The sequence below is a fragment of the Quercus robur genome, chromosome 5 (genome assembly GCF_932294415.1).
Source record: "Quercus robur chromosome 5, dhQueRobu3.1, whole genome shotgun sequence".
Lineage (NCBI taxonomy): Eukaryota > Viridiplantae > Streptophyta > Magnoliopsida > Fagales > Fagaceae > Quercus > Quercus robur.
This window is the reverse complement of record NC_065538.1, coordinates 61,659,213-61,687,181: the sequence shown is the minus strand read 5'-3', so window position 1 is coordinate 61,687,181 and position 27,969 is coordinate 61,659,213. Positions and strand designations below refer to the sequence as shown.

Genomic DNA, 27,969 nt, shown 5'->3' with positions numbered 1-27,969 from the left:
GTCTTGTTGCATTAATTAATCAATAAAACACAAATATTGTTATCTTTTCGGAGGAAAATTAAAATTTAAAATAAAAATAGTAAAATATTCAAATTTAATTAAGGAATCTAATATAGTTGACTTGAGGTACTGTACATAAATTTTACTCATTATAATATGTCCTATATTCTTCTAACTTGTTATCAAAAAAAAAAAAAAAAAAAAAAAAAAACCCAAAAAATCATTTTTGTAGAGCCAAACAGCAACAATGAAATACTTAAATCACAGCATCCTTCCTTTTGTCCTTTTGGAATGTATGTGTTTCCCCCACAAACACAATAGCCAATAGCCATGGCAGAATGCTACTATCTTTAGATTTCCCTTCCCTTCCTTAATATCAGGGGGCCCTTGTAGGCCTTTGATATGGGGCTTGCTTTGACATGCTTTGAGTTGTTAGCCCATTGCTGTGGGTAGTATCTCATGTGTTATAGTGGTGGGCCCTTGTGGGTCATTAATAAGGATTGGGTTTGCTTTACTTGTGGGGCCAGTGTCATATAGCTTGGGTTTCCTTTTAGGTTTGGGCATGTGACAGCCTGAAAAAAAAAAAAAAAAAAAGAGTTCTGAACAATGTTTTATACGTTTAATATAGAAAAATGGTTTTATTTTTAATATATAAAAAATTAATCATTTTTTAATAAATAGATTATAAAGGTTATTAATCAGCATGATTAGTCAAATCAAAACCAAAAAAAAATTTTAATTTAGTATTAGAGTAAAAATAATGAGTTTGTGTTATCTTAAAATAATTTGAATTCCAGCTGTATTGGTTTAGGTAAAATCTTATTTTATTAATAACCTCATCGTGCATGCGATGAGTTTTATTTTTATTTTTTATTTTTTATATAATATTTTTGGGTCTAATTTCATAATTTTTTTTTAAAATAAAAATTCTAGATAAGTTTGTTTTGAAGACATGGATTAGTAGGAGAATGTCTTATTTGTAAGCATTTTAAGTGGAGTTAGAGATATATTTTTACTGGATTATCATCAAGTTTTTTCCTTGTTAAACTTAAAATTTAGGGGTATTTTTGAACCATGTAAAGATGACTAATGATGGATTAGTAGTAATCACCTAAACTTGTTGTGAACGAGATTTTGTTATGAATGTAGAATAACTTGTACTCATTGGTGTTCCAGTATGATGCTATATGCTGTGAGTTTGTGTTCAATTATTAGTTTTGTTTCAACACTTGAATCTTGGTTTTTGACCGGGATGCTGGGATGTTGTGAGTTGAGTTTGGGGTTCAAGAGTTAAACCAGTTTGAAGACTTTGAATTGGGCTACCATGAGCACAACTGACCCACCATATAAAATATAGCTGGAAAACCAACTTGGACTCATTATCTCTCTCAAATCTAAATTGAGCCCATTATCTCCTCCATAAATCATAAAACCCAATATACAAAAACCAAATTAAACACCTTGACCTGCTCAATCAAACCACAATATATGGTCACTTTTCTCAGTCACCCATCCAACCCAACAACCGGCGAGCCTTGGCTGCCTTAGGCCCATTTTGTTGAAACGCTTTCTCTTTCTCTGGTGGCCGGTGGGGTTTAAAGGGTTTATTGAAGTCGAAGAAGAAGAAGAAGCTGAAGAAGAAGGTGAAGTAGAATGGGAGAAAAGCCAAAAACCAAGGCTGTGTTGCCATGGATGAGAAGCCCTGTTGATGTCAGTCTCTTTGAGCACTGCCCTCTTCATCTCCTTCCTTCTCTTGATCCCAGGTACATACTTCTCTCTCTCTCTCTCTCTCTCTCTCTCTCTCTTTTATGTTTTTTTAAGCAAAACCCAATACTTGTTTTGTGTGATACTTAGTATTTATCAGTTGTTGTTGTATGTTTGTATATATAAGATTGAAGGTGGGTTTGGAGAATATGGACATATCGTCTCTCTACCCAGTGCAAGTTGGAGTTTGGCAAGAGACAATTGGGCCTGGTGCTTTTCAACGAGATCTCTGCATTCAATCACCCACTGGAAGTGGCAAAACTTTAGCCTATGCTTTACCAATTGTCCAAACGCTTTCAAATCGTGCCATTAAATGTCTACGTGCTTTAGTTGTCTTGCCTAATCGTGACTTAGCCATTCAGGTTTTTGATTTCATTGCCTTCCTATGTTTTTACCATTTTTTCTAATTCTAAAGTAAACAAGTAGATTAAAAATTGGATGAATTACCTGTATGTTTATTTGGGTGTTTACTAAGCCCGTCAGGGGTGAATGCCTTTGGATTACCCAGCAACTGGTTCTGGCAGGTGGGGTCAGTTGCCCATAGGAGGCTCTTGTTTAGAAAGGTTTATTCAAAAAATAAATAAAAAAAATAAAAAAAAAATTCATTTGGGTGTTTTGCAAAACTAAATCTATTCCTTGAAATATATGTCTTTCTCTGTCATTTAGGTTAAGGAGGTTTTTGCTTCCATTGCACCAGCAGTGGGCTTGTCTGTTGGTTTGGCAATCGGTCAATCTTCTATAGCTGATGAAATTGCTGAGCTTATCAAGAGGCCTAAGCTTGAGGCAGGCATCTGTTATGACCCAGAGGATTTTGCACCTGAGTTGCAAAGTTCGGTGGACATATTGGTTGCGACCCCTGGAAGGCTAATGGATCATATTAACAACACCAAGGGCTTTACCCTTGAACATCTCTGTTATCTTGTAAGTTGCTCATTTTTTTTTTTTTGTGTGAATTGTTATGTATGTTATGTTTCTTTAGAATTCAGTTTGACTAGACTTTTTGATGGGGTTTTTCATATTTGATATTTCAAATGGCAGTCTCAGAATTTGTATTTTGAATAGACCAGTTATCATGTGAATGAAACATTTATTAAAAAATCAAGTGTTGAGAGTGGTTCAAAACTGATACATAGCTTCAATTTATGACAGTATTTAACCCTTTTGATTTCTAAATAGTGTTTAATTCATCTAGGATTAAGAGATGTCAAGTTGTCATATATATGTGTGTGTGTGTGTGTGTGTGTGTGTTTTCTAGACCTGTTGATGAGCACCAGTTGTCTTTGTGGTTAGTGGAGTACCTGCACTATTATATCAATTGACTGCCAATTCCATTCAGTCTAGTAAATCTAGTGGTGTTTTTTGGGCATGATTGCTTGTAGATGACCCATCAGTTAGACGAAAAAATTCAACTTAAGTATTGAACTTGTGGTTATTCTATGTAACTTCAAATGCGCTTTACTCCTATTTTCAGCCGTTTCTTCATTTGATAAAACAAATGTTGATGAGTTAAATTGTTTCAGGTTGTTGATGAAACTGATCGATTACTTGGGGAAGCATACCAGTCTTGGCTACCCACTGTGCTTCAATTGACTCACTCTAGTGATGAAAGTTTCTACCCTCATGCTTCAAATTTTCTTCCATTTTCATTTAATTCTTTAAAGACCAGACGGAGATGGTGAGTTCTATGTTCATTTACCTCCCTTTTCATTTTATTTCAATGAACTACATTGTGGTCTTGGTGGTGAGGTACATGCATGGTTTGAAGTGTTAAGAAAATTCTGAGAAGATCATTGGTATTGGTGTTGGTTGATGTGAAAACTCCTAAATATAGTGCTTTAATTAATTTTTATACTAATTTAATTCTAATTTTAACTTATCAAAAAAAAAAAATTAATTCTAATTTAATTTTTCAATTTACTATTTATTTATGTCTATATCACATTTTGTATCTAATGTTCAAAATAATCCTGGATTCTGGAATGTTGGTGTGAAGTTGGCTTTAAAGTTTAAACTTTTACAGCATCCTATGAGAGATAGCATATTTGTTAATACTTCATTTGTGCTGATTTCAATTCTATTTATTTGTCCTTTATTTTTAGCGTTCTAATTGCATGTCATTGCTTTATAACTAATGTAGCCATGCTGAGACCCACCTTGTCAGAGGGCTGTAATGTTTTGGACAATGAAGAGTTAAAGAAAATCTTTTAGCAACATTTTGCCATGAAAACAATTAGGAAGGTGAATGTGGTGGCAAATTTCGTAGGAATATTCTACGCAATCTGTTATATACATAGTTTTAACTCAGTACAGGTTCTTTTTGAGAGAAATTTTGTGGCCAGTGAACAGGCTACTCTACTCAGGTAAGCCAAAATTCCAAGGATAAGAAGAAAAAACTCAAAAGACTTCATTTGGCACATCTGCCCAAGGCATATTAACAAAAACTTTTACAATCATTTTGTGTGCCATGTTGCCCATCTTTGTTGCTATTAATACCTATGTTTCTTATACCCATAAGCATCTGTATTGGGAATCATTGTACCAATTACTACACCTGAAGAAAACTCTTGGCTTCATCCCTATAATCATGTCTTTATTGGAAATCATTGTATCCATTACTCATAAATAGGGACCATTAGCAATATTCAAAACCATGCTCAAAAGAGGACCTGTTACAGGATGAAAATGAAAATTTATTCTATAAGTGAGCAAACAGATGAGGTATTCTCACCTCCAATGGAGGATTCATTTTAGAGATTTATTTGTCTCAAGATTACCTTGTTTAATATTATATTAAAGATGAAAACTATATGAAATGATGTATTGATATATTATTTATTGCAGTGGTTTTGAGAGGGGGTTTAAGGGTAAACCTTCACCCAGGCTTGTGAAGATGGTCGTGTCTGCAACACTGACCCGAGATCCAAGCAAGCTTGCTCAGCTCAATCTGCATCATCCTTTATTTTTGACAACTGGGCAAAGTCGTTATAAGCTTCCAGAACAATTAGAATCGTACAAATTGGTATGCCATTGTTATTGTACTGGTAATGTTTGATTTTTGAAGCACAATTCTTATTCTATTTCAAGTTCTAAAAGCAATCTCACCTATTGCATTTTCAAGTTGAAAAAGTTATTCATCCTGTGCTAAAAACAAACATGACAAATAATTAAAAGCTTACTTTCATGGTATTCTCCGCTAAAGGCAAGTTTTAGCTTCAGTTTTGTTGCTGGCAATTTGTTATGTTTGAGAATTTTGATTAACTTTCAGGCACATAAACCTTAATTGGGCATTGTTTTTTAATCATCAAAGGTACTTTGACACTGGAAACAGTCAAATGATCAAATCTCAGTTTTGGTATAACTTTTCTGTCTTTTTATCTTTGAAAGGAATCGTGGATACTTTTTTATTGTTTTTAAATTTGACTCGACAAAATCACTTGCCAGGATTCAATTTTTAAGAATATAAATTCAAAAACCAAACACAGAGTAGCAAATTTTATACAAATTTGTACTGTGATCATAAAGTATCAAATGACACTTCCTCCCCTTGTAATAGCAAGGAAAAGGGTGAGGTTGTGACTTGTGGGTTCAAGAATCACCAGGTGTGTGTATAGACTGTATAGTTACCAATAAAAAAAAAAAAAAAAAAGTTTTACTGAAGAAGCATCTGTTCAAATTTTAAAATTTTGAAAGAACTTTGAAACTTTGTGTGTGTCAATTTTGGGCTGTGTTTTGAGCTGGTCACCGTGATATCTTTTGGTGCTTATTAGAAAATTTTGATCAATACCACCCCTAAGACATGGTTACATTTATATGCTCTGTATTCTCAAAATCTGGTATTAAATTCTAATACCTGTCATTAATTGATGTTTAATGGGAACCCCATTGCTCTCTGTAATTTCAAATTTTCATCTCTTGTTTACAGATTTGTGAATCAAAACTCAAACCATTGTATTTGGTTGCCCTTCTGCAAAATTTAGGAGGAGAGAAGTGCATTGTTTTCACATCTTCTGTGGAATCAACTCATCGTCTATGTACGTTACTAAAATTTTTTGGTGATCTACAAATCAAGATCAAGGAGTATTCAAGTCTTCAACATCAATCTGTAAGAAGGTAATTTCTGATTTAACTTGTTAATGGCATTCATGTTAAACTACTTGATTCTTCCCAGATTGGAGAGAAAAAAGAAAAAAAACTTTAGCTGTATACTGTCTGCTGCTGATAAGCATAAAAACATGTGGCAAGAATGAATGAAAGGTGTCCAGATGATGGGAACTAAAAATCTCAATTTAATTTTCCCCATTTTGTAATGAAATGTTCAGTTTCACTATTTTGGAAGTCGTGGGAAAATTTAAGAGGTCTGAGCTTTGAGAGTGCTTTGATTTATTAGAAATATTCACTGTCAGTTATGCCTATTTTGGTTGCCATGGCTAAGTGGCTTATAACTGAAGGATAATCCATTAGTTGAAAACATCCATTGACTTGTCATTTGAGCCTCTAATGGGATGGGAGCTCCACCAGGCTGACTGCCCATGCAGACTGATGTTTGCATCTTATCTATTGGTAATCCGTAATTGTGAGCTGAATGAGTGTTTGTGTACCATTTCTTTTTCAAAATCCACTGGTTATCTGCGTCTTTAGAACAAGTCCTACCTTTGGATTCTTGTTTCCTAGTTTTTTTGATAATATTAATAACATAAAGATCACAGATACATTAGGGTCATAAGTACATTAGTATGGAGCATTACAAAATTCTGGGTGTACCCAGTTACAGTGGATGGGTATTTTTGGTAGCTAAAGAGGCCATATCATCAACATCAGACAAAATAACTCTAGGAACTAACATTATGCTAAATTTCATCCCTTGCTGCTGCAAAGTTTTCAGGTCTGTAAGCATTGCTAGATCCTACCAAAAAGGTTTTCTTTTGTTGTTGCAAACTTGCTCCACATATTTGCATCTTGTGAGCACTATGATATGACGAAAGCCCGTTCTTCAGCTTGCAAAAGAACTCCCACCAGTGCTTCCTTGGCTGCTGTTAGTGGGGTGCCAAAACCATTACTATTGCATCCTCTAAAGATCTTTTCTTCCTTCCTTATTTAATGTTTTAAAAGCATAACTGCTCCTTCTAGTCTGTTGGTCCCTATGGCTTCCAATTTTGACAAGTAATTGCCAATTTTCTAGTATCCACATCGAAATCTTTGGGCTGCAAAGAAGATTTTGAGAGGTTAGTATTATCTCAATGGGATTAGGGCGTTTACCTTCATTTATGACCTGGTCTCTGTGATTCCAGATTGTCCATAAGGTTGTAAATAGAGCTTGTAAGGTGTTCAAGTTCTCCTTATCCAACTTTTTGTTTTCCAAAATACATCTTGCAAGCCATCGACCCACCAAGATTTGGCTGAGATTGGCAGTTTTAATGGAAATATACAATCATGGATAAGTTTCCATATAAAAGTGAGGATTTTTAATGGTAGCTTCACTTTCCATAAGGCACTCCAAACACTGCTATGAATGTCTAGTTGTCTTGTACCTGTTGGATTGTCAGCCATAAAGTTCTTATGCGGCAACTCATAAGCTTTATTAACTGGGAATTCTCCAGAGATGGAGTGTTTCCACAAGACTTTGTCCCTTCCCTTTTCTGTGTTAGGTAGAGGAATGTGCAAAATTTCATTGCAAGTGGGTTGCTGGTATAGAGACCTGACAGTGTCAAACTTCCAACTATGGGATGAGCTATTAATCAGGTCAGCAACAACATGGATGTTTTGATTCCCTTTGTCAAGTTCTGGGAATAATTGAGTGACCAAGATGGGCGTTTCTATGGGAAAGTATTTTCCTTTAAGGGCTTTATAATTCTCCAATATTGTTTAGCAAGCATTGCTTGGTTCAAGAGGCTAAAATTCTTTTAGCCAAGGCCTCCTTCCTTTTTGGGTTGATAAATTGTATCCCAATTAATAAGATGGAGTTTATTTAGGTGGGGTTCATGACCCCACCAAAAACCTCTGGTGAGGGAGTCTTAACTTCTTACAAACAGTTTAAGGGACCCTAAAGCAGGAAAAGGTGTAAAGGGGCATGACTTGCAGTATAGAAGAAATAAGAGTAGTTCTGCCAGCTTGGGACAGAAGTTTGGCGTTCCAACTTTGTAATTTAGACTGAAATCTGACAATCAAGTTTTGAAAGTCAGTAACTCTTCTTCCTCTGAACTTGAAATTGAGACCCAGGTTTACTTGGAGTCTGGACAAGACTTGGAGGTTTTGAGACAGGGACACTTGTTCCTCCTCAGGCATGTTTGGAGAGCAATATAGATCAGATTTATGATAGTTAATGCATTGTCCAGAGATATCACAGTACCAATCAATGATTCTTTTAAGGTTACAATAAAGAAAAACAGGGAATCGTCAGCAAAAATAGATGAGTGAAAGAGCAGCCTTGATTCCCTAATTTAATTCCTTTAATGCTCTTTTGAAGTTCAGCTTGCATAAGAGCAATTGAGAGGATATAGCACACATTAGAAAAAGATAAGGGGAAAGGGGGTCCCCCTGTCTATGACCTTTGTCATGTTTGAAATATTGTGTGGGACTTCCATTGATGAGTAGTGTAGTTGACAGTTGTCACACATTCTTGGATCAAATTAATCAAACTTGGGCTAAAATTCTTGGTCAGTAGAACTGCATGTTGGAAGTTCCAATCTATCCTGGCATAGGCCTTATTCATGTCTACCTTAAGGACATGAAAGCTCAACTTTTTCCCTTTCTTTTTCCTAATGCAATAATTTTTTTTTTTTTTTTTTTTTGATAGGTTAATACAATCAAAAACTTCATGGGCTGATGGCTTTAATTTGTTTTATTACACGGTTTATGAGGTTATCTAACATGTAATGAAAATTTGATTTTGTACTGCAGTAAGACATTGAAGGCATTCCGGGAAGGGAAGATACAAGTACTTGTTTCCTCTAATGCGATGGCTCATGGCATGGATGTTGAAGGGGTTAGAAATGTCATTAATTATGATCTGCCCGCATACATAAAGAGATTTATTCATCGGGTTGGTCGGACAGCAAGAGCAGGCCAGACTGGGTCTTGCTTCACATTGCTGCATAAGGATGAGGTATGTCCACTTGGTGGTGTCCCTAACTGACAAGTATTCTATGGTAGTAAGAGAATAGGTTCAGAATATATGTCACCAAGAACTCATATTTTTATTTATTTTGGTGGTCCTGCCTATTTCCAAGTCCAGGGTTTCAACTCTGATGGGCTAGTGTCAATCCAACACTAGTTTTCTCAAAGCCTCTTGTTCATCCCTCTCATCAAAAGAGGCGAATAATGTATACCTTAGCTGCAAGTTCAACATATAGGTAGACCACTTGATGCAGGACAATATCAAATGGGGGATAAAGGGGAGAATTGAAATAAAAGAAAATAATAACCCAAGATTCTGAACTTAGGGGTTTGCTTGGAATCAGTAGCCAGCCATTGGGAATTTTCCAATTCAAAATTTTATTCATCAAAGTCTGTCATACATTTTATTGGAAGCTATTTTAAATAGGCTTTCATTGAGTGCATCAATAAGAAAAGTAATTCAACCATAAAACATAATCCCACAAAATCTTCAATCAAAATAAAATTACATCAATGAAATTTCAAAATTTGAAATTCAAATTAGCACTAATCTTGGTGTCTGCACCACCAGTTCAATCTTATGCCAGCTTGATCTCAACCTACTTTCTTTCAACTGAGCCTAGCCCATTAAACTGGATGAATTTATGCCCATTTAATGGCAGTTACTCCATGAATAGGTATACTTGGCTTTTCAAACTGATTGAGGGTGTGAGTTCTGCCCAGGCCAACTAAATTGTGGCTCAGATCTGCCAGGCCCTATGATTTTATACTGAGTGGGCCAGGGTGGGTTATTTGGCTATATTTGCAGCCTAGCTGAGTGCAAGATCACTTGATTGAATTGTTCAAGACATGTCTCACTAATCATGCATATTAATAATAATGTTAAATTTTATTAGGGGTAGTTATTGTTCATGTATGGACCCCTAATTTGATGCTATTATCCAATTCTAGTATATATTACAGGAGTAATGTTACAGATACAAACTATTTTACAATATTTTTACAAAATGTTGATGTGGCCAACTTCTTATTGGTTTTCATTTAGACCCACCAATAATATCACTTTTTCATTTACTAATAATTGCTTATCACATCAACAGTTTGTAAAATAGTTTATATCTCTAGCATTATTCATATTGCCAAAAAAAAAAAAAAAAAAACGAAGAAGGTTGAATTACATCCAAAATATGCTTAAATGTTATTCTTTTGAATCTTTGTTTTCTGAAAAGAAGAGAGGTAAAAAGAATAAAAGGAGGTTTTTTTTTTTTTTTGTGTGTGTGTGTGTGTGTGTTGTTTTTGGGGGTGGGGGGTGGGGGTGGGGGGGGGGGGGGGGGGGGGGTTTGTAAAGGGATACAGGAAACAGTCATTTAATGACAGCTCTGTTGCATCAGTTGGTCCCTGAGAGTTTGGGGCATGTTTGATGCTATCCAGTTCCCTAATATGTTGAACTGTAAAGCATGTCTAGCAAGCAGCAAGGCTAGTTCTACCTTGGTTAAAATAATTACAGAATACATTTCCAGTTTGTTCTAATAATTGTAAAGCATCAGCCTGAACGGTTATAAGAGTGCTTCTGTGATTGTATACTTGTTCAACAGTTGATCTATGTGATTTTTGCAAATTATGAACTCATGTTCCCTTGTTTCAGATTAAGCGCTTCAAGAAGCTGTTACAAAAAGCTGACATTCAATCTTGTCCTGATTACTCTATTCCTTCTGATTCAATTGAGTCACTTCGCATTATTTATACATCTGGTAATTCTTTATGACCAATTATCTTAAAAGCAGATTAAATAGACCCTGGCATTGGGAGTCACAAACGCAATTGATTTCACTTGAATTATCTTTAAGATTAGACAACTTTTTGAAAAGTTTTCAAGATTAGACAACACAATCAACAGTTATTGATCCAATGAGCTGTAGCTCAAATGGCATCTCTTCTCCACGTAAGCACAAAGTGTTGTGGATTCAAGATGCATTTGGTGCATGTGTAATTACCAATTAAAAAAAAATTCATGATTCATGATTCTTGATATCTTTGAATTATCTTTTCTTTATATCATTTGTCACAATTTTTTTTTCCCATTCTGGGAAAAGATAATTAACAAGCTTAGTGATTAATTACACCTTTTCCAATATTATGTTCTTTATATCCCTTGCATCTGTGAAAGCTGATTTATAATAGAGATATAGTATGTGAGATCTTGACTGGGTGTTTTCACCTTGAATGTTCAAAAATGCTTTTACTTTCGTTAAAATAGAATAGCATTAGGTGTTCGCTAATAATAAGCCTCACTATTCATTTCACTGTGTCAGCGTTGGAGAAACTAAAAGAAACAGTTGAAGTAGAAACATCCAGGAAGCGCAAAATTGGTTTCAAGTCTTCCAAGGCAGGCAAAGAAAGTGAAACAAACCAGTCAAAGGAATAGCTCGTGGTTCTTCAATCAAGATGCTTTGTAGCATATTCCAATTTTGTAGTGTATGGAAAGAGATTTTTAGTGTAAAAGTGAACAGTGTTGACAATATGTAGTACACAATTTTGTGACATAACTGTCTTGTATATTTCATTTTGTAACTTGTCTCAAAGGTCGGAAAGTAATAGTTGGTTCTGTTTAGGAAGGTTTTCGATGTGTTCATACTTCACTATGTGTATACATGTATATATTGCTCAACAAGAGAATTTGTTGAACAAAAGAAGAGGAACACACTCTCCATCACCATCCAGGCACTCAAGATTGAAATAGGGAAGGACGAGGTGTGTGTTCCTCCAATATTACAGTCACATGCCTAGCCTTGGGGACTAAAGAGTGGAAATATTGGCATGTCTCAAAATATGTGATTGCATCTACACATTGGAAATATATCATCCAAACAAGCATGTTCATACTTATCACCAAAGCAAGATCATATCATAAATGCACGTACATTACAAATGCATGACTTACCTTGCAGTAACTTAGCACCTATGGCATTATGCATGAGCATGTGAATGCATGTTCATAGTATTAAAACAATAAAACCCTAATTCTAAGATGTGAAAACAAACCAACAATTAAACATGTGAAACAAAAGCTTTAAAAGCTTAAAAGCATGGAAAAGAGGCTATACAGAAACATACATGTGAAAGCAAAAACAAAACAAAAAAAATAAAATTACGGTTTCTAGGCAAGATCATGCATACGCATGAATAAGCTTGCATGCCATAAGCAGGCAAGATTAGCGCATGCGGGTTCCTGCTCAGAAAACCCTAAAAACACAACAAACAGAGCAGAATAAAAACACACATTCTAGCAACCTAACATGCTCTTAAAACATACAAAAACTTAAACTTAGACTAGATAAGCATATTATAACATATTATAACAAATAATTAAGACAAACAAAAAGATTAAAGAGATAAAAATAAAAGAAAAGAAAAAGAAAGGTTTAAAACTAATATCTTAAAGAAAAGCTCTTCAAGCTTGATTTTTGACCGTTCCTCTTAGTCAAATCTATTTACAATTCAATAAAACAGTGATTAGTAATTTTAAACTCAAAAATCAAAGCCAGAAAATTCCTAATCAAAAGAAAATTGACTTGAGGATGTTTTGTGAAAAACTCTCTTTTTTATTCACTATTTATAGTGAATCTTAGTATTTTCACGCGGGATTTCAGAGTGTTTTGAAAATGTATCATGTAAGGCTACTTATATTGTGAAAAAAGGGGTTTGGAACGACTCTGAGATGATTTGAGATTTGTTTCAAACCTCAACATTAATGCAAAAAACTTGCCTTGTATAGTTTCTGGAAATCGCTATTCGTGCACAAGATCAGGCTTGCGTACGCATGCAGAAAGCTTTGTGTGCAAGTTGATTCTTGCGTGCGCATAGCGAGAGTTTCCTTTGGCCTTATTTTTCAAAAATAGATTTATTTACTCATTATAAGTTATATTTTTCATTTTAACACTTCTGAAGTCAATTTAACTTCTGATTGGGCCTTAAACTAACCTTGGATCTTAGAGTTTAGCATCATTGGGGAACGGAGGCCTAAGTCGTAAAGAGTACAAAATGCGATGTCTACACACTTGTCTTGAAATCCTAAAAGAACATCCAACAGAACTTGAAAGTTGGTCCAAGTACCATAAATTCCCTAACCAATACTGTGTGACAAGTACTAAAATTACAGGCTCGTCATATAGTTGAAGAGCATTCAATCTATAGGATTGTCCATATAGATGAAGAGGATGATCACAAGGTCATCACTTGAAAGGACGACCATACAATCCAAAAGGTCGTCAAATGAAAGGACAACCATACAACATTTATGGCACAGTCATTAATAGTTGCATAACAGACGAGTTCCAATGGCCAAAAAGGCCAACCATGAGCTAGTTAAGCCTCATTTAAGCTCAGGCATACGTTACAAAAGATAACCAAGAGAGCCATTAAGAGCTGCCATCAGTTACACTTATAATGAGCCTCTCAATAGCTGTACTAAGGCTATAATTAAATAAGCCATCCAGCATTAGGAGAAAGCTACACAATCCAAACTTACAGAATCACATTCTTATTTTATAAGAGATATTGAGAATTTTACAGACTTTATCATCGGAGAATCGTTAGCTAATGCCACTTTGGTATCTTTCTCTCTCATCTTTGCAAGGAACGTTATCTCGTCATAACCTCTGACGAGGTCATTGATTGATGACCATTTTGGCTTCATCACTATGTATTTTATTCACAAATATCACTTTCCTCCTAATTCTATTGCATGTTTAAAAATTAAGATGATTAGGATCATGAGATTCTTATTGAACAATATTTGAGGTTACTATAAATGTATACATTTCAAGATTTAGAGTAATATATGCTAAACCATAAATAATGTTGGATTCATTGATGGAAATATGATCTATGTACAATGAAGATTACAACAAAGAGGTGCTCTACTTTCTCAGCAAGTCTTGGTCTTCTAACCCATTCTTCAGGGCTTCGTTATTTAAGGAACACACCAACTAAAAAAGAAAAAGAAAAAAAACAAAACAAAGAGAAGATAAAGTGCTGCATACAAGACCATGATATGAGGTTTACAATTTTATTTCCTCAGTCTTCAAGCCTCTTAGTGATCAAAGACCGAAAAAGATTCATGAACCTTTCTGAGAAAGTACTTAGAGTCACTATTAGTAGTAGTTGCTGAAGAAGCAGAAGCAGAAGATGTAGAAGTTGATGATGAACTTCTTGGTAACATAGCATGAGAATCATTTGCACTAGCATCTCTTTCCTCTTCTTTTATTGTATCCAACATTTTTGATGCTCTTTGCCTGATGACACTAATATACTGTGGTGGTGCAACTTCTGAGACAAACCTTGCAATGCGTGAATTGGCCATTGTTTTAATTTTCTTACTATTTTTTTTGGTGAATCAATTAAGGAGCAATGAATGAAAATTAAAAAAGAAGAAGTGATGTTTGAAGTTCAAAGAAGGAGAAGAAAGGCAAGGAGGATAGGTCTGGATGTGGATGAGCAAGAACACGAGCTATGTGATGGGTTTTATCAACCCTTGCTAGGTTTAAATTTAGTCAATGGTCCTAATCAAAAGGGTTTAATCATATTTAACACTTAGTGCTGCCACTTGCTTTTGATATTAATTGCAAAATGCTTGATGTTTCCAGGACACTTTCAATAGGTAACCTTAGCGTGGGACCATAGATTGGTATGTATCAAAGCATTGATGGAAAATTAGATTATCTCTAGAGATTTGCTGCTTGTTGGGATTGATACCCTCCAAAATTGCACTTTTTTTCTTAGCTAAACTAGCGCAGCCAGTTTAATACTGTTATTACACGTTTCAATTGTGGTTGGTTTTAACTTGAACAATGACCTAAACAATCATAATATTCCCACTTGCATGAGACAGAGGGAAGATTTGTCAATATCATTATTGTTCCAAGTTAATAATCATAAAAAAGAAAAGATAAGAAAAGAAGAGTAAAAGGGGAGATCTACTTGGTAATTGGATTTAATTCATTTTTGGTACATTGATATTAATTATAAAAAAAAAAAAAAAAACCTTATCCCATTTTAGTAACAGACCAGGCTAATTGTTTTGCTTGTACGTATTGGTATTGGTTTTGCTTTTGCTTTTGAAGGTTTTGAAATGATTGAGAAAAGTGAAATGAATGAGGGTGAAAGAGTTAAAAAAAAAATGTTCCCAAATTCCCTATCCTCTCTCTTTAAAGCCTGCTTATTTGCTGAAGTCTTTTTTTTTTCCTCTCTTTAAGCAAATAAACTGGTCAAACGTAAGGATTACAAGAAACCAATCGTCATAAGGTTCCTATTACTTCAATTTCTTTTCATTTATTTACTTCTTTTGTTTTGGTTTTTTGGTTTTTTATTTTTTTCCTTCGGTTTCTTTGATTATCAATCATGATTACTATAACTACAAAGTGCAGAATTTATGAACTGTTTAGTGCTGATTTTTTTTTTTTTTTTTTTTTGTGTGAATAATTTGATAGTTACGACAAATGAGAGTAGACAATGACACTAAACCATAATTCTTTTCATAAAAAAGATTGTATAATGCTACTGAACAATGTTATTAAATCAAACTCAATTAGGCCGATCGAACTAGTAACCCAATGGCTTGGCACTAGACCGGTTTGGGTTATCAACTGAATCGGATGTGCAAAAGACCAGGTCAAAACTGATAAAATTCGACGGATTCTAAGCAAATTGTGTAACTTGTGAATTTTTTAAACTTATGTTAATAGGTTCATCTCATTAATTTTTTTTTTTTTTTTTTAATGTGTGATAATATAATAATTTAAATAAGAGGAAATCTAATTTTTTTTTTTTTAAAAAGTACTTTTCAATTTCACATAGCCAGTTAGCACGTAAGTATGAGTATATTAGTATATATTATATAATTTATTGCTTAAACCTTCTTTTTTCTTCTTTTGTTTACGTTGTTTGTGCTTTATTTTTTTATTGCTTTAAGTTTAAGTTTTTAACCTTTTTTTTCTCTTCTTTTGTTTATGTAGTTTGAGATCTTCTTTTTTTCCCTTTTAATATACAAAATTTTAAGACATAAAACAAAATTTTATTTAGCAGAAACTTTGTTGCAATCTTATGAATTTCGTTTATTTTGCTTGTGAATTTTATAGAATTTCTAATGCTTTTACTTATGAAACCTTAATTTTGAATTATAATGGCGAGACTAACTTAGGCACATGTTTTTTTTTTTTTTTTTTAATTTACATATTCATGTTATGATTCTCAAACTTAGTTATATATATAATTTTAAAAATATTTTTATTTAACCATGCGGTTCTGTCGTTGACCCATTAATTGAATCAGTGACTTGGCTCATAGATAGATCAACGTCCGGTCCGAGTTTAATAACTATGATACTGAATTATAAAGCTCTTAATTGTTTGGTGTAGATAAGGAATAGATAAAAAATAATATAAGGTGTTAGCTCCGAAACAAAAATGCAAATGATACATACAATAATCAGGGAAGAGAAGAATCAGCAATAAACAAATTGGTCCTAATTGACATATGTAATTTGTATAATTTATTTTATCTTATTATTATACATTTAATTATTTAAATTTAATACTTTTCTTGATAAATAAAATTACAGGAAAATAGGTTATCTATTTAAAAAATAATATATAATTATATACACACACATGGGATTAATAAGATCTAGTTATTGAATTTATCATTTTTTTTAATTAAAGATTGAAAATAAATTTAATATTATAAATAAAAATATTAAAATATTGATGTTGAATATAAATAGTGAAACATGAAACTAAAAATGTTGATTTTGTGTCTTATATGTAATAACACACCTTAATTAGCACAATAAATAGTTAAAATGATTTAACTTTTTTTTTTATATAATTTTAGTATATAATTGACATCGAGTTATATCTAATATAAATTTTTGTTAATGTTACACTATTAAATAAATTTTTATTAGATTAAATTTAAAAATCTTAATGTTGGACTACACATTCTTTTCATTCTTAATAGATGCTCCAAATTTCATATTAATAGAATTTTATTTACTAATTATCTATATATTCATGTTTTGTAATTTTAAAGTATTTATTACACTTAATATAAATTGTAAAATATGAAACTAAGTTTTCTTTTTAAAATTTTGTTATCGTTTATAATAACACACTTAATTAAATAAAAAATTACAATGCCAATATTTCTTTTTAAAATTTTGTTATCGTTTATAATAACACACTTAATTATCACAAATAAAAAATTACAATGCCAATGAGAGTATTAGAGCTTAGTCAAATTGAGGTATTTTTATACAAATCTAATATAATATTTTTAGAGGACAACTTAGGTTAAGAACGAGGGTAGTAAGGTTGAAGAGCAAACTCTATAGTGGAAATTAGAGCTTTATACACCTCCATGTCTCTCTTTTTTTAAGTCACCAAATCATCTTTGTCAATACCAATTTGAGTGGATGGAAGACGTTTTTTAATAAAATACAGATAAAGTGCACCTTCTAGATGTGTTTTGAGCAAACACTCCAAACTCTTAAACATTACGTTTTCGTGTTCTCAAATTTTTGCTGCCTGGAATAGAACTACGAGAAGAGTCAGTTGTATCACCCGAAAAATTTAAGTTTGGAAAATTATCAACAACGATCATACATCTCACAATCCTCATCTTCTACATAAGTTGCTTCTAATGCGGCAATCCAATTCCCACCAGCTAGTTCTAAATTTTGTAGGGTTACTGATATTTTTCAGACTATTTTTATTTTGTATGATAAAAGTGAGTTTTCTTCCCTCCCCCCCTTTTATTTTTCAAAAACTACATATGCATATATAACCTATAACATAATATGCATATTTAGCTAACTGCTATGTATATCAATCATTATACTATAAAAAATATTAAAAAATAAGAAGACCAGAAAAACACGTAATATAGGATAATCGCAGTTCAAAAACTGTGCTCACACAAAATTTGGACCACCTTGTCAAAGGTCCTACAGATCACATGCATATACAAACTAATATATGATGTTGGTAGGAAGATGTAGACGACTCAACAATACGTATGGATGTCCCATTATGGTCACACGCATCATCCTCATGATCTTTGTCCACATTTGAGTTTGTCTTGGTTGAAACACACTCATTTCTCCCTTTTTTCTTCAACAACTTAGCCTCTTATCCAGGGCATGTATGGTCACACTTTAGACTGAATTTTATGGTCCGTCTTCAGTTCTTAACCTCAAAATATAAAAAGCTTTTCGTCTAAATTAGACCTTTTGGGGCTTTCTTTGTTCTTTCCGGCCACTTTATTTTCTCACATGGGGCAGCTGTTGACGGAATATGACAATTACAATATGAAGCTGACCGGTGTAGAGGCTAGAAACAAATAGTACATTGCTCTAGATGAGGATGGATACACTCGCAAATTAGGAAGGTTGGATATTTCATTTAGAGTGTTTTACCAATGTCATATCGGTGTTATATTCGCTGTCTCGTGTTACAATTTTTTAGAAGTTACTTGTGCCACTATGTCGTACCTAGACTCATATCTGTATCTGAGTTTGTTCTTCCTAGCTGGCAAATGTATTTGTATATAGGATGGGAGTATGCACCACAACATGGATGATTAACATGCATGTTACTTGCAACGTTACATAGATGATGTGTAAATTAAACCATTATGCATGTTGTCAATGGGTGAATATAAGAGTATATTCGATGGTTCATTGCACATATTCGATAGCTTTTGGGATGAGTTGAAAGATCAGCCATTTTATCTGATTTTTCAATCTATACTAATTGCTATGTTATATAGTTTGTAGACTTTAGAAATGAATTTGGCAAATAATTTTATCATTTTCCAACTTACATCATCATGACACACCAATTTTAAGCACCAGACCTGATTGACAACTGACAAGCCTCCATATAAGAATATAACTTCCTCTCTTTGGGACCTAGCTTTGATTGTATATGGGTGCAACTTGGCTTATCCTAATTCAAATTTCTAATAAGAGTTTTGAGGTTTATGTTTGTGACCTATAATATTGCATGCATACGACACACACCTTGAAAGTTTGAAACAAGCTAGCCTACCACGATGATGATGATGATGATGTGCTTGGAGAAAGGAACTTGATGATGTAAACTATAGATAACAGTATTGACGACGAGAATAACAACAAAGACGACCTTTTTGATCCCATGGTGGCCTACCACTTCAACTTTTGCTCTGTTAAGACATTGTTGCGGTGTGGAAGAAATATGAGGGTAAGAGAAAGATGATAACTATAAATGGAAATTTAAATTAAAAAACAAATACCTATCACGTGTCTTGTGCTTGATGGAGTTATCATGTGAAGTAAATGTTATGATGAGTTTGATAATTGATTAATAGGAGAGAGAGAGAGAGAGAGAGAGAGAGAGAGAGAGAGAGAGAGAGAGAGAGAGAGAGAGAGAGAGAGAGAGAGAGAGAGAGAGAGAGTACACTTTTAGTATATACCAAGGATGTCAATACCGTACCGGAGGCCGTACCGGTTTGGCTACCGGTACGATATATTTCGGATACCGGTCAATACCGGTGTACCGTTTCGGGTTTACCGCTATTTTTTATATTTAAAAATATATATATATATATTATAATAAATATAAAAGTTTACCATAAAACATTTCCTCAATTCAAAACTAATTATTCGTGGTTTTAAACTTTAGTATCAATTAAAAGGGGAAAAAAAAAAAGTAGAAAGCTTAAAAGTTACTATTGCATACTAAAAAAACAAATAATACTAATAAGTTAATGCAAATAAGTTACTATTCTTTCCTAACAAAAATTCAAAAATTACAAAACTAAAAAAAAAAAAAAAAAAAAAAATTTCTGTACCGGCCGGTATTGCCCGGTATTGGTTGGTACGGCCGGTACGAGGCCAGTACGGCCGATATTTTTACCGGTACGAAACGTAGGGGTTAACCGTACCGGATCATCGGCCGGTACGGTATATTCCGGTCATACCGGCCGGTACGGTACGGTATCAACAACACTAGTATATACTCTAGTACCTTCCCTTCTTAATTTTTTTTAGTAATGAATAATGATTAAAAATAGAGAATTATTTCATCAAAAAAAAAAAAGAAAAAAAAAAAGAGAATTTGATATTGGTAAAATGATGATATTTTACTAAATAATATGTCAATAGGTATAATATGTATAATAGAGGTATCCTTATATATTTACCCGATCAAAATTAGGTAATACAAACATCCCAAAAAGAAGAAAACTACGTACGTATATCACAATTTTATACAAGATAATTACATTAGAGTTTTTCTACCGTCACAACAAAACAACACGGTCTTAATATTTTCATAACAAGCTCAAATGTTAACTTACTATATGTCAAAATAAAATAAAATTGTATTAGGATTCATCACAATTCAAAACAAAGGTATTGTAAAAATATTATGAGATTTTATTATATCTCTAGATTTTCTCATTATATTAACAGTGCCATAGCAACTTCTCTCTAAGTAGGGATGAATCTAGAATTTCAACTCTATGCAGTAATAGTATAAACATAAAACTTTGACCATTTAACAAATGAGAATTATACAGAGATTCACGAATAAATTAATACGTGTACATAAAAGTAAAACTTGTATCTATATAGTGTAACAAAATATATATACAAAAAGAAAGGATATAATAATTGTCTTAATGCATTTCAAGGTAATCATATATTAAGGTATAATAAACTTCACAATAATTCGCTTGACTCTAGACCAAAGACTACTCTAAATTTTTTTTATATAAATAAAATTACCTTGTCATGACCTACCTATAAATTTTATATATACATATATAATTTTGGGACAAAAAATGATAAATTGATGATTATGCTGAGACGAAAATTAATTCAAATGGTTTACACCAATCTTTAGCTTGATCGCAATCTTGGTTGTGTGAATCTTCAAATTGGTCAAGACTTCAACTACCTCTCAACTTGAGCAAGACGAGCATACAATAGTATAGAGAACATCTCTTGCATCTCACACTACGGTTTTCTTCAGGACAAACTGAACTTTAAAGTGAATCTTTACTCAATAATAAAAAATTTCAGAATTTTTTTTCTTATTTAAGGTTGAAATCATATAACAAACTAATGCCTTTACATGATAAACAAAACATTCAAATTCAACAGTAAATCTATCTTTATTCACTGCAATTATAGATATAATCTATCTTTATTCAATTTCAAATAAATAAATAAAAACAACAATTTAAAATGATTATAAAATAGAGGCACATGACAATTACTAATATAGGTTTTTGTTGCCACAGTATATATAGCTAGCTGCTCCACTGCTGCAAACACTGCCCTTCCAGCAAGCCTTATTTTCATGGCTGCAAATCTTTTTGCAAAATTCCTAATATCTTCTACGTTTGCTATGAAATACTAAATAGTTTGAGTAGAACCCCACGTTAATTATTTTTCACTTTTTAGAAGAGTATATAATGAAAATGCTAGCTAGCAAGCTGTTAAAGTATATACTTATATTTTCTATTTAATAAAATTGATTCTAGAGTTAGAATTGTGGACTTGGGGATACATAGAGACATTATATCCAACAAATTTTGTACCCGTTGTGACATATTTCTTATGCATATTCTATTAGCATCATCATCACTCATCACAAACCATTTACCCATCATATTACCGACACTATCATTAAATAATGAGTATATTAATGGGTGTTTTTGTACCTTCATTAAGAAGGCTTCAAGTGGATCTTTTGTATTGGGAAATAATAAAAAACTAGTAATAAACAAATATTAATGACTTATTTCGTATAAAAAAAGTCAATCAACTTCATTATAATTAAAATTCAACCTTACTAAATATGCCCTAGACGCACGTTCAAGGCGACCCATATTGACAGTCTTCCCTTTGGCCCGTTCTCATAGCATGACTGCCTAGTAGTGCCCACCAAACCCCTTTTGCAGGCCAGTACGAGCTTCACTTTAGTCTTTATTGCACATACCCATCACATGTTTCGTGTGAACTAGGGCAAATGATTAATGCATAAAGCTCAATTGTAGCTTCAAGAAATTGGGAACTGATGAATGGGTTTATTATCTGCTTGCGGGTGCCATATATGATATATGTTAATATATTATGCAAAAAGGGGTTAACACTCTGTCAAGTCAAGGTGAGTGAGTGATCAGTGAGTGAAGCCGACCTCCAGAAATTGACAAGGAGCTATATTGGAAAGAGACCCAAAAGACTAGAGCAAAGTAAGCTCCAAAATCTGCATTTAAGTTCTAAAGCGAGTCCTGCCCCCTTCCTTTATGTTGCCAACGCGGTTTCAACATTGCCAAATCCTCCCTTAATCAAAAAAAAGAAAAATTCCAAATCCTTTAGCTTGACCCCTTCTCCTATTTTAAGTGCTCAATTTATATAATACTTTGTCATTTGTTTTGATAAATACAATCTACAATAAGTGCTGCCCATCAAACCAAAACCCTAATAAGTTCACTCTAAAAAAACAATAAAACACTAATAAGTTGTATTATTAAATAAGAGATTTAGGGTTCAAATCCTATCTACACAAAAAATCAACTGATGTCTTAATTTGATGATAAGAGCAATTATCATGAAGTGGACACTATAAATTTAAATTCTACCCATCTACCATATCAATAATAAAAAAATAAAAAATGATAACGTTGTAACGTTATTTAAATAAACATGAGTCACCTTAGAATTTCTAGTAAAAAAAGTTTACACTTTCTAAATAATAGATTTACACCTATATATAAAATAATTTTTTAGGATAAATTTTTTTTCCCCACGGTGATCAATTGCAATGACTCTTTTCTCTTTTGGATAAGTAGACAATGAAGGAGGGCAGGTGAATTACAATGTCCCTCTATTTTTTTAGTTAAATAGCAACAAAAAAATTTAATAATTAGGAAATAACTAAATATGAGGTACATCAAAATCATGGATGTCCACACATTAGTCTGGGTTGGGTTGAGTCCAGGAACCCAACCTAAACTCAACTCGATCAATTTGGGTCCCCAGTATTTGGACTTGCCGTCGACCTGGAAGAGGAGTCAGTTTGAGTGAGTTGGATCTTCTCGTGTAGCAATCGGAGTCAAGGAAGAGAGATGTGGTTGAAACTCACCAGATCTGGTTGAAATTCTGCTAAATCTAACAAGATCTCTACAAGATATCATTGGATCTTGACAAGATCTCACTGGATATCATCAAATTTGACTGAAGAACGGCAGGTATCAGCAAAATACAACAATATTTTAATATGGATATCAGTCGGGTTGATTGGAATTGGATTTTTATGCAAAGATCCGTCAGTATAAGGTACCCGCTGATATAAGGTTTTGGAGGGTGGAGACCCGCCACCAAGCATCATCGATGTTAGGTTGGTTGTCTTCCAACCATACCCAATCATCAATCGTGGATCCAATGGTTTGGATGGGTGGGTTGGGTCCACGGTTTGGTTGGACTCCCCTAATCAAAATAGACTACACCTTTTAGTATTAGGAGGCTCTCTTCTACCATACCCAATCATCAGGTCCTCTCAAGGCCTCAATTGCAAACTTAGCTAATCAATAGCATCACAAGTAACCTTTTTACAAACATAGCTAAAAACCCATACAGACATACTCTTAAACATTAAGATTGTGCACCAAATGTTCTTCCACTATTAAAGATGATCAAATTTCTATTACACCTAACCTTAAAACTCATGTGCGTATCACATGATCACATGCTTATTATTATTATTATTATTATTTCAGTAATGATGTAATAACCATTTGAAAAGTATGATTACAACTAATCTGATATTTTAAGTGTTGATTGTTCAAATTTTGAACATAATAAAAATACAATTGATCCTATAGAGTTGTGAAAAGGTATGATTTATTAAAATTTGGGGATCATAAAAACTTCATGTTTTAATAGAAACCAATTTTTTAAATAAGTTTGGTCTTTTATTAATGTTTACAGGTTGCTAGAAGTGAAACTTTAGGTGAAAAGTGAAAACCCAAGTCGAAGTGGAATCTAAGCTTCAAAAATGTCTCAATTAAGAGGAATTTTTTTTTTTTTTTTTTTGGGTGAAATGCAAGTTGACAATGGAAGACAAGAAACTAAAGTGACTACAATTCCTAAGAGAGTAAGTCTAAGTTATTTGCAATGCCATTGATTCGAAGTAAACTGATTTGAACTCTTTTCTTAGATAGACTAACTCGAAGTGCATCGATTTGAAGTAAACAAGTTTAAAGTAACTACTGTAGGTCATGGCCTAAGTCAATATTCTAACATCAAACTGACTGAAAGAAATATAAATTCAAATCATACATGAACTAACAATTAAAGATTGTATCAAACTTAACTAATATTTTATTAAACAAGATCAAAGATTATGAGGGAAGCACTTACAAACATAAATTATAGCAAACTTAACTAATGAAATCAAATTATGGCAACTTTGAAGTTTCTTGAGAAAGAAAAATAGAAGATTTTTCTTAAAAATGATGACATTCTTCTAAATTATTAAAAAAATAAGTATATTTATTATTTCAAATAACACGAATGAAGGAGGTAGGAATTGAACCATATGTGTTCATAAAAAAATAAATAAAAGTTTCAAATTAAGTTACAAAACTCATGAAAAATTATTCGTTCTTGTTTCTATGATTTTAGAACTTTTTTTTTTTTTTTTTTGGTTGTTGATAAAATACCTATATAATTAGGTTTCAAATCAAAATCTATCTATCAAATGGCATTTCAGTCATTATTTGAAAATTTAGGGATATTTAGCTAATACAACTTGTATATAAACCAAACCCAGCATGCAAAATTGGCCAACCCCTTCACTGTAATTCAATAAATTCAAAGCTAAGTTTGCCGGTGGCAGATATCCAAACCAAAAATAGCAAAACAAAAATGGCTGGCAACCTAATGGCTAAGCTATCTCTCCCAGCTCTCTCTCCTCCTAAGACTTCACTACTGACTCCCTTCTCAGCTGTTGCACCGCCTCGCTCTGTGGCAGCTTCCAGGCTTCAAATATTAGTAACCTTAGAAACTATTTATGAAGAAGAAGAAGAAGATAATGAAAACCAATATTGTGTGGAGACATGTAAGCTGGCTTCATCTTCATCGTCATCGTCATCACCACCAACGTTCTTGTCTGCTCTGTCGTCCATGTGTTTCTTGGAAGTGCAGAAGCCCTTGTCGGGGTACTGTCACAACTGCCAGTACTGTGCTTAACTAGGAAATTACTCAAACTCCATAACTCCCAAGAGTTTATGAGATCCATGGCCTTTTTTTTTTTCTTTTTTTCTTTTTTTTAATGTTGAATCATGGTTTATTTAGGACATCTACATGGTTCTCTCTCCCTATATATGTATGTATGTATAATAATTATTATTATTATTAAATTTAGGAACTTTTTTTTTTTTAACTTTTGCTAGTCGAAGGCTTGAAGTGCTTGTACCATGCTTAATTAATATAAATGGGAATTTTATAAATTGTTATTTGCTCTCCTTTAATCATAGAATGAAAAATTTTCTTTCAAGTTGATTTGGAGGAATTTCCTTTAACCAACTATCTAATTATTCACAAAATTATTCATGCATTAAATCATATATCTTGTTAAATTATGTTAACAAGCCATATAATTGGCAACAACAAAAAAAAAAAGTCACATAACATAACTTGTTAAATAAGTTAAGAACCAAAATGCATTTAGATGGTCGTTTGAATAATTAAGTAAATTTTGAGGCACCAAGTTTCCCTTCCCATGATAAATATTGAAAAAAGTCGACTCAATCCAGATTCCAGATTGATGCAGCATGAGAATATGAGATGAAGAGTACTCTAAATATGATAAAATGTTTGGGCTCTTCCTAGAATCATGCTCCAATACTCTTTCAAAGCATCTACTCCATAAGTTTAGCCAGTAGTAGACAGGCCCAGCTCATTACAACATAAGCATCCATAAACATATTAGAGCACACATTAATCATCTACTTTTGGAAACATTTTATGAGGAATTAAAAAAGTTATCAAAAAAGTTAGTAATTTTTTCATTTTTTCATAAAAAATTTCTTTAAATGATTTACTAATATATGCTCTAAGGACACACATTAGTAAAACCCAACATATTATACAAATTAACTATTTAATTATTATAAAAAAAAAAAAAAAAAAACTATTTATGCAAGCAATGCAATAGGCCAAATTCCTGGATTTACTGCTGGTCCATTGGGTGGTCCTTTACACGATTTGTATAGGGTTAGGCCCTTAGCAATTTTTTTTTTTTTTTTTTTTTTTTTTTTGGGTAGACCTTATAAAGGACAAAAATTCTGTTTAGTAAACTGATCAGAAGGGAAATGGCAAGTGATAATATATGCATATGGACCCTAATTAGTGTCCGTTTCGTTTTGTTATATACTATTATTAAGCCAGAAAATGCTTTTCTAAATTAAAAAAGTTAAAATCTTGGTTATATTTAGTAAGGTCAAAAAAAGTTTTTTGCAAAATTTTAAATTAAAAGCACACTCCAGCTTTTGTACGAAAATCGCTTTTGTGAAATTACACTTTGCAGAAAGAACCAATGTTGTGCATCCCCGGATTGTTGTCAAGACTCAAGAATAGATTTTGTTGTTTGCTAAGCTATATAGTTGTGCTAGTTCCACAATAATTTCAAGCATATTTCATATTTTCTCAGTTGGACTTCACCATGGTAAGAAACACTACTAACAGTGCAACTTAAAAGGCCATTAATTTCAAGCATTTCTCAGCATCTAGTTGTTATTTATAGTTTTATACACACAATTGATAGCAATGTAATTAGGAAACAAGTGGATTCTCAAAATAAAAGTGAATAATAAAAAATAAAAATAAAAAGTCCCTTTATTAAAAAAAAATTTTGAGAAAATTATAAAAACCTCCCTAAGGTTTATTAAAATCTACAATTTGACCCTATTTTCAAGTTTACAATTTTATCCTCGTCAAAATCTTCAAACTCCTGATAATGTTAATGAAATCGAAAAAAATACATAAGTGCCGACATAAGAGAGGTCAACAAAAAAAAAGTTCCACTTCCATCCAAAATTTTGTAAATATCTTTGGTTTAATTCTAAGAGCATATCTTACTGACCTTTTATAATCCTCTCTCTCTCCAAAATAAGTTCTAGTTACATATTTTTGTAACTTTCATTTGTTATTTTACTTGGAGTTGTGAAGGGAAAAATATATATTATATCATATTACTATTATATGCATGCCTCACTCATAGTATGTGGAGTCCATCCACATGTGAGACCTACATATTCTTTTTTTTTTTTTTTTTGAGAAACTAGGCATACTCATAGCATGTGGAGTCCATCCACATGTGAGGCCTACATATTCTTTTTTTCTTTTTTTTTGAGAAACTAGGCATACATATTCTAAGAGGGTATTTGGTTCATGATAATGATGATGTGATATTAAAATTTTTTGTTTATTTTATTTTTTTTAACATTATCATAATCTAAAATTACAAAATATATCGCATTACTTTCCTAAATAATGTAATATTGTATTTTTATATTAATATAATATTATAATAATATAATATTACATTATAATATAGCATTATGACAAATCAATCGCTCAATAAATGTAATGCCTCATATAGTGGAAACACAATTTACTCTCTCCTTGTTAAGAGCAGTAATCCTAACAACCTAGAAGTTAATTAGATGCAGATGCAAGATGCCTTCTAGTCTAGGTACTATAGAACAAACCGTACAGTGCTGTTTAGAAGTTTGTCTCTACGAACCGTACAGTGCAATACGCGTATATGCTTTCGAGTATGGAACAATCATGTTATGAAATTCGTCTCTACGAATATCGCAAGTGAGACATGTCCCTAGCAGTGCTGTTTAGAAGTACACAGTACGGCTGGAATTTGTATTGAATATTGAATGCATATCATAGCCTCTCAGGCTAGCTTATGACTTTATCTTCTCTACTAGGGCGTGCAATCTTTTTCTCTTCTACAGTTCTACTACTGT

At 32.7% G+C, this 27,969-nt stretch overlaps 1 protein-coding gene across 1 annotated transcript; it reads left to right on the top strand.

Moving 5' to 3' along the window:
- The first annotated feature begins 1,465 nt into the window (after nt 1–1,465).
- LOC126726574 (DEAD-box ATP-dependent RNA helicase 1) lies at nt 1,466–11,488 on the top strand. Its single transcript, XM_050431851.1, has 9 exons — nt 1,466–1,763; nt 1,892–2,126; nt 2,431–2,685; nt 3,285–3,439; nt 4,606–4,783; nt 5,687–5,874; nt 8,662–8,866; nt 10,523–10,628; nt 11,190–11,488. Exons 1-9 carry the CDS (start codon nt 1,654–1,656, stop codon nt 11,300–11,302), a joined length of 1,545 nt encoding a protein of 514 aa, XP_050287808.1. The 5' UTR covers nt 1,466–1,653; the 3' UTR covers nt 11,303–11,488.
- The last annotated feature ends 16,481 nt before the right edge of the window (nt 11,489–27,969 follow it).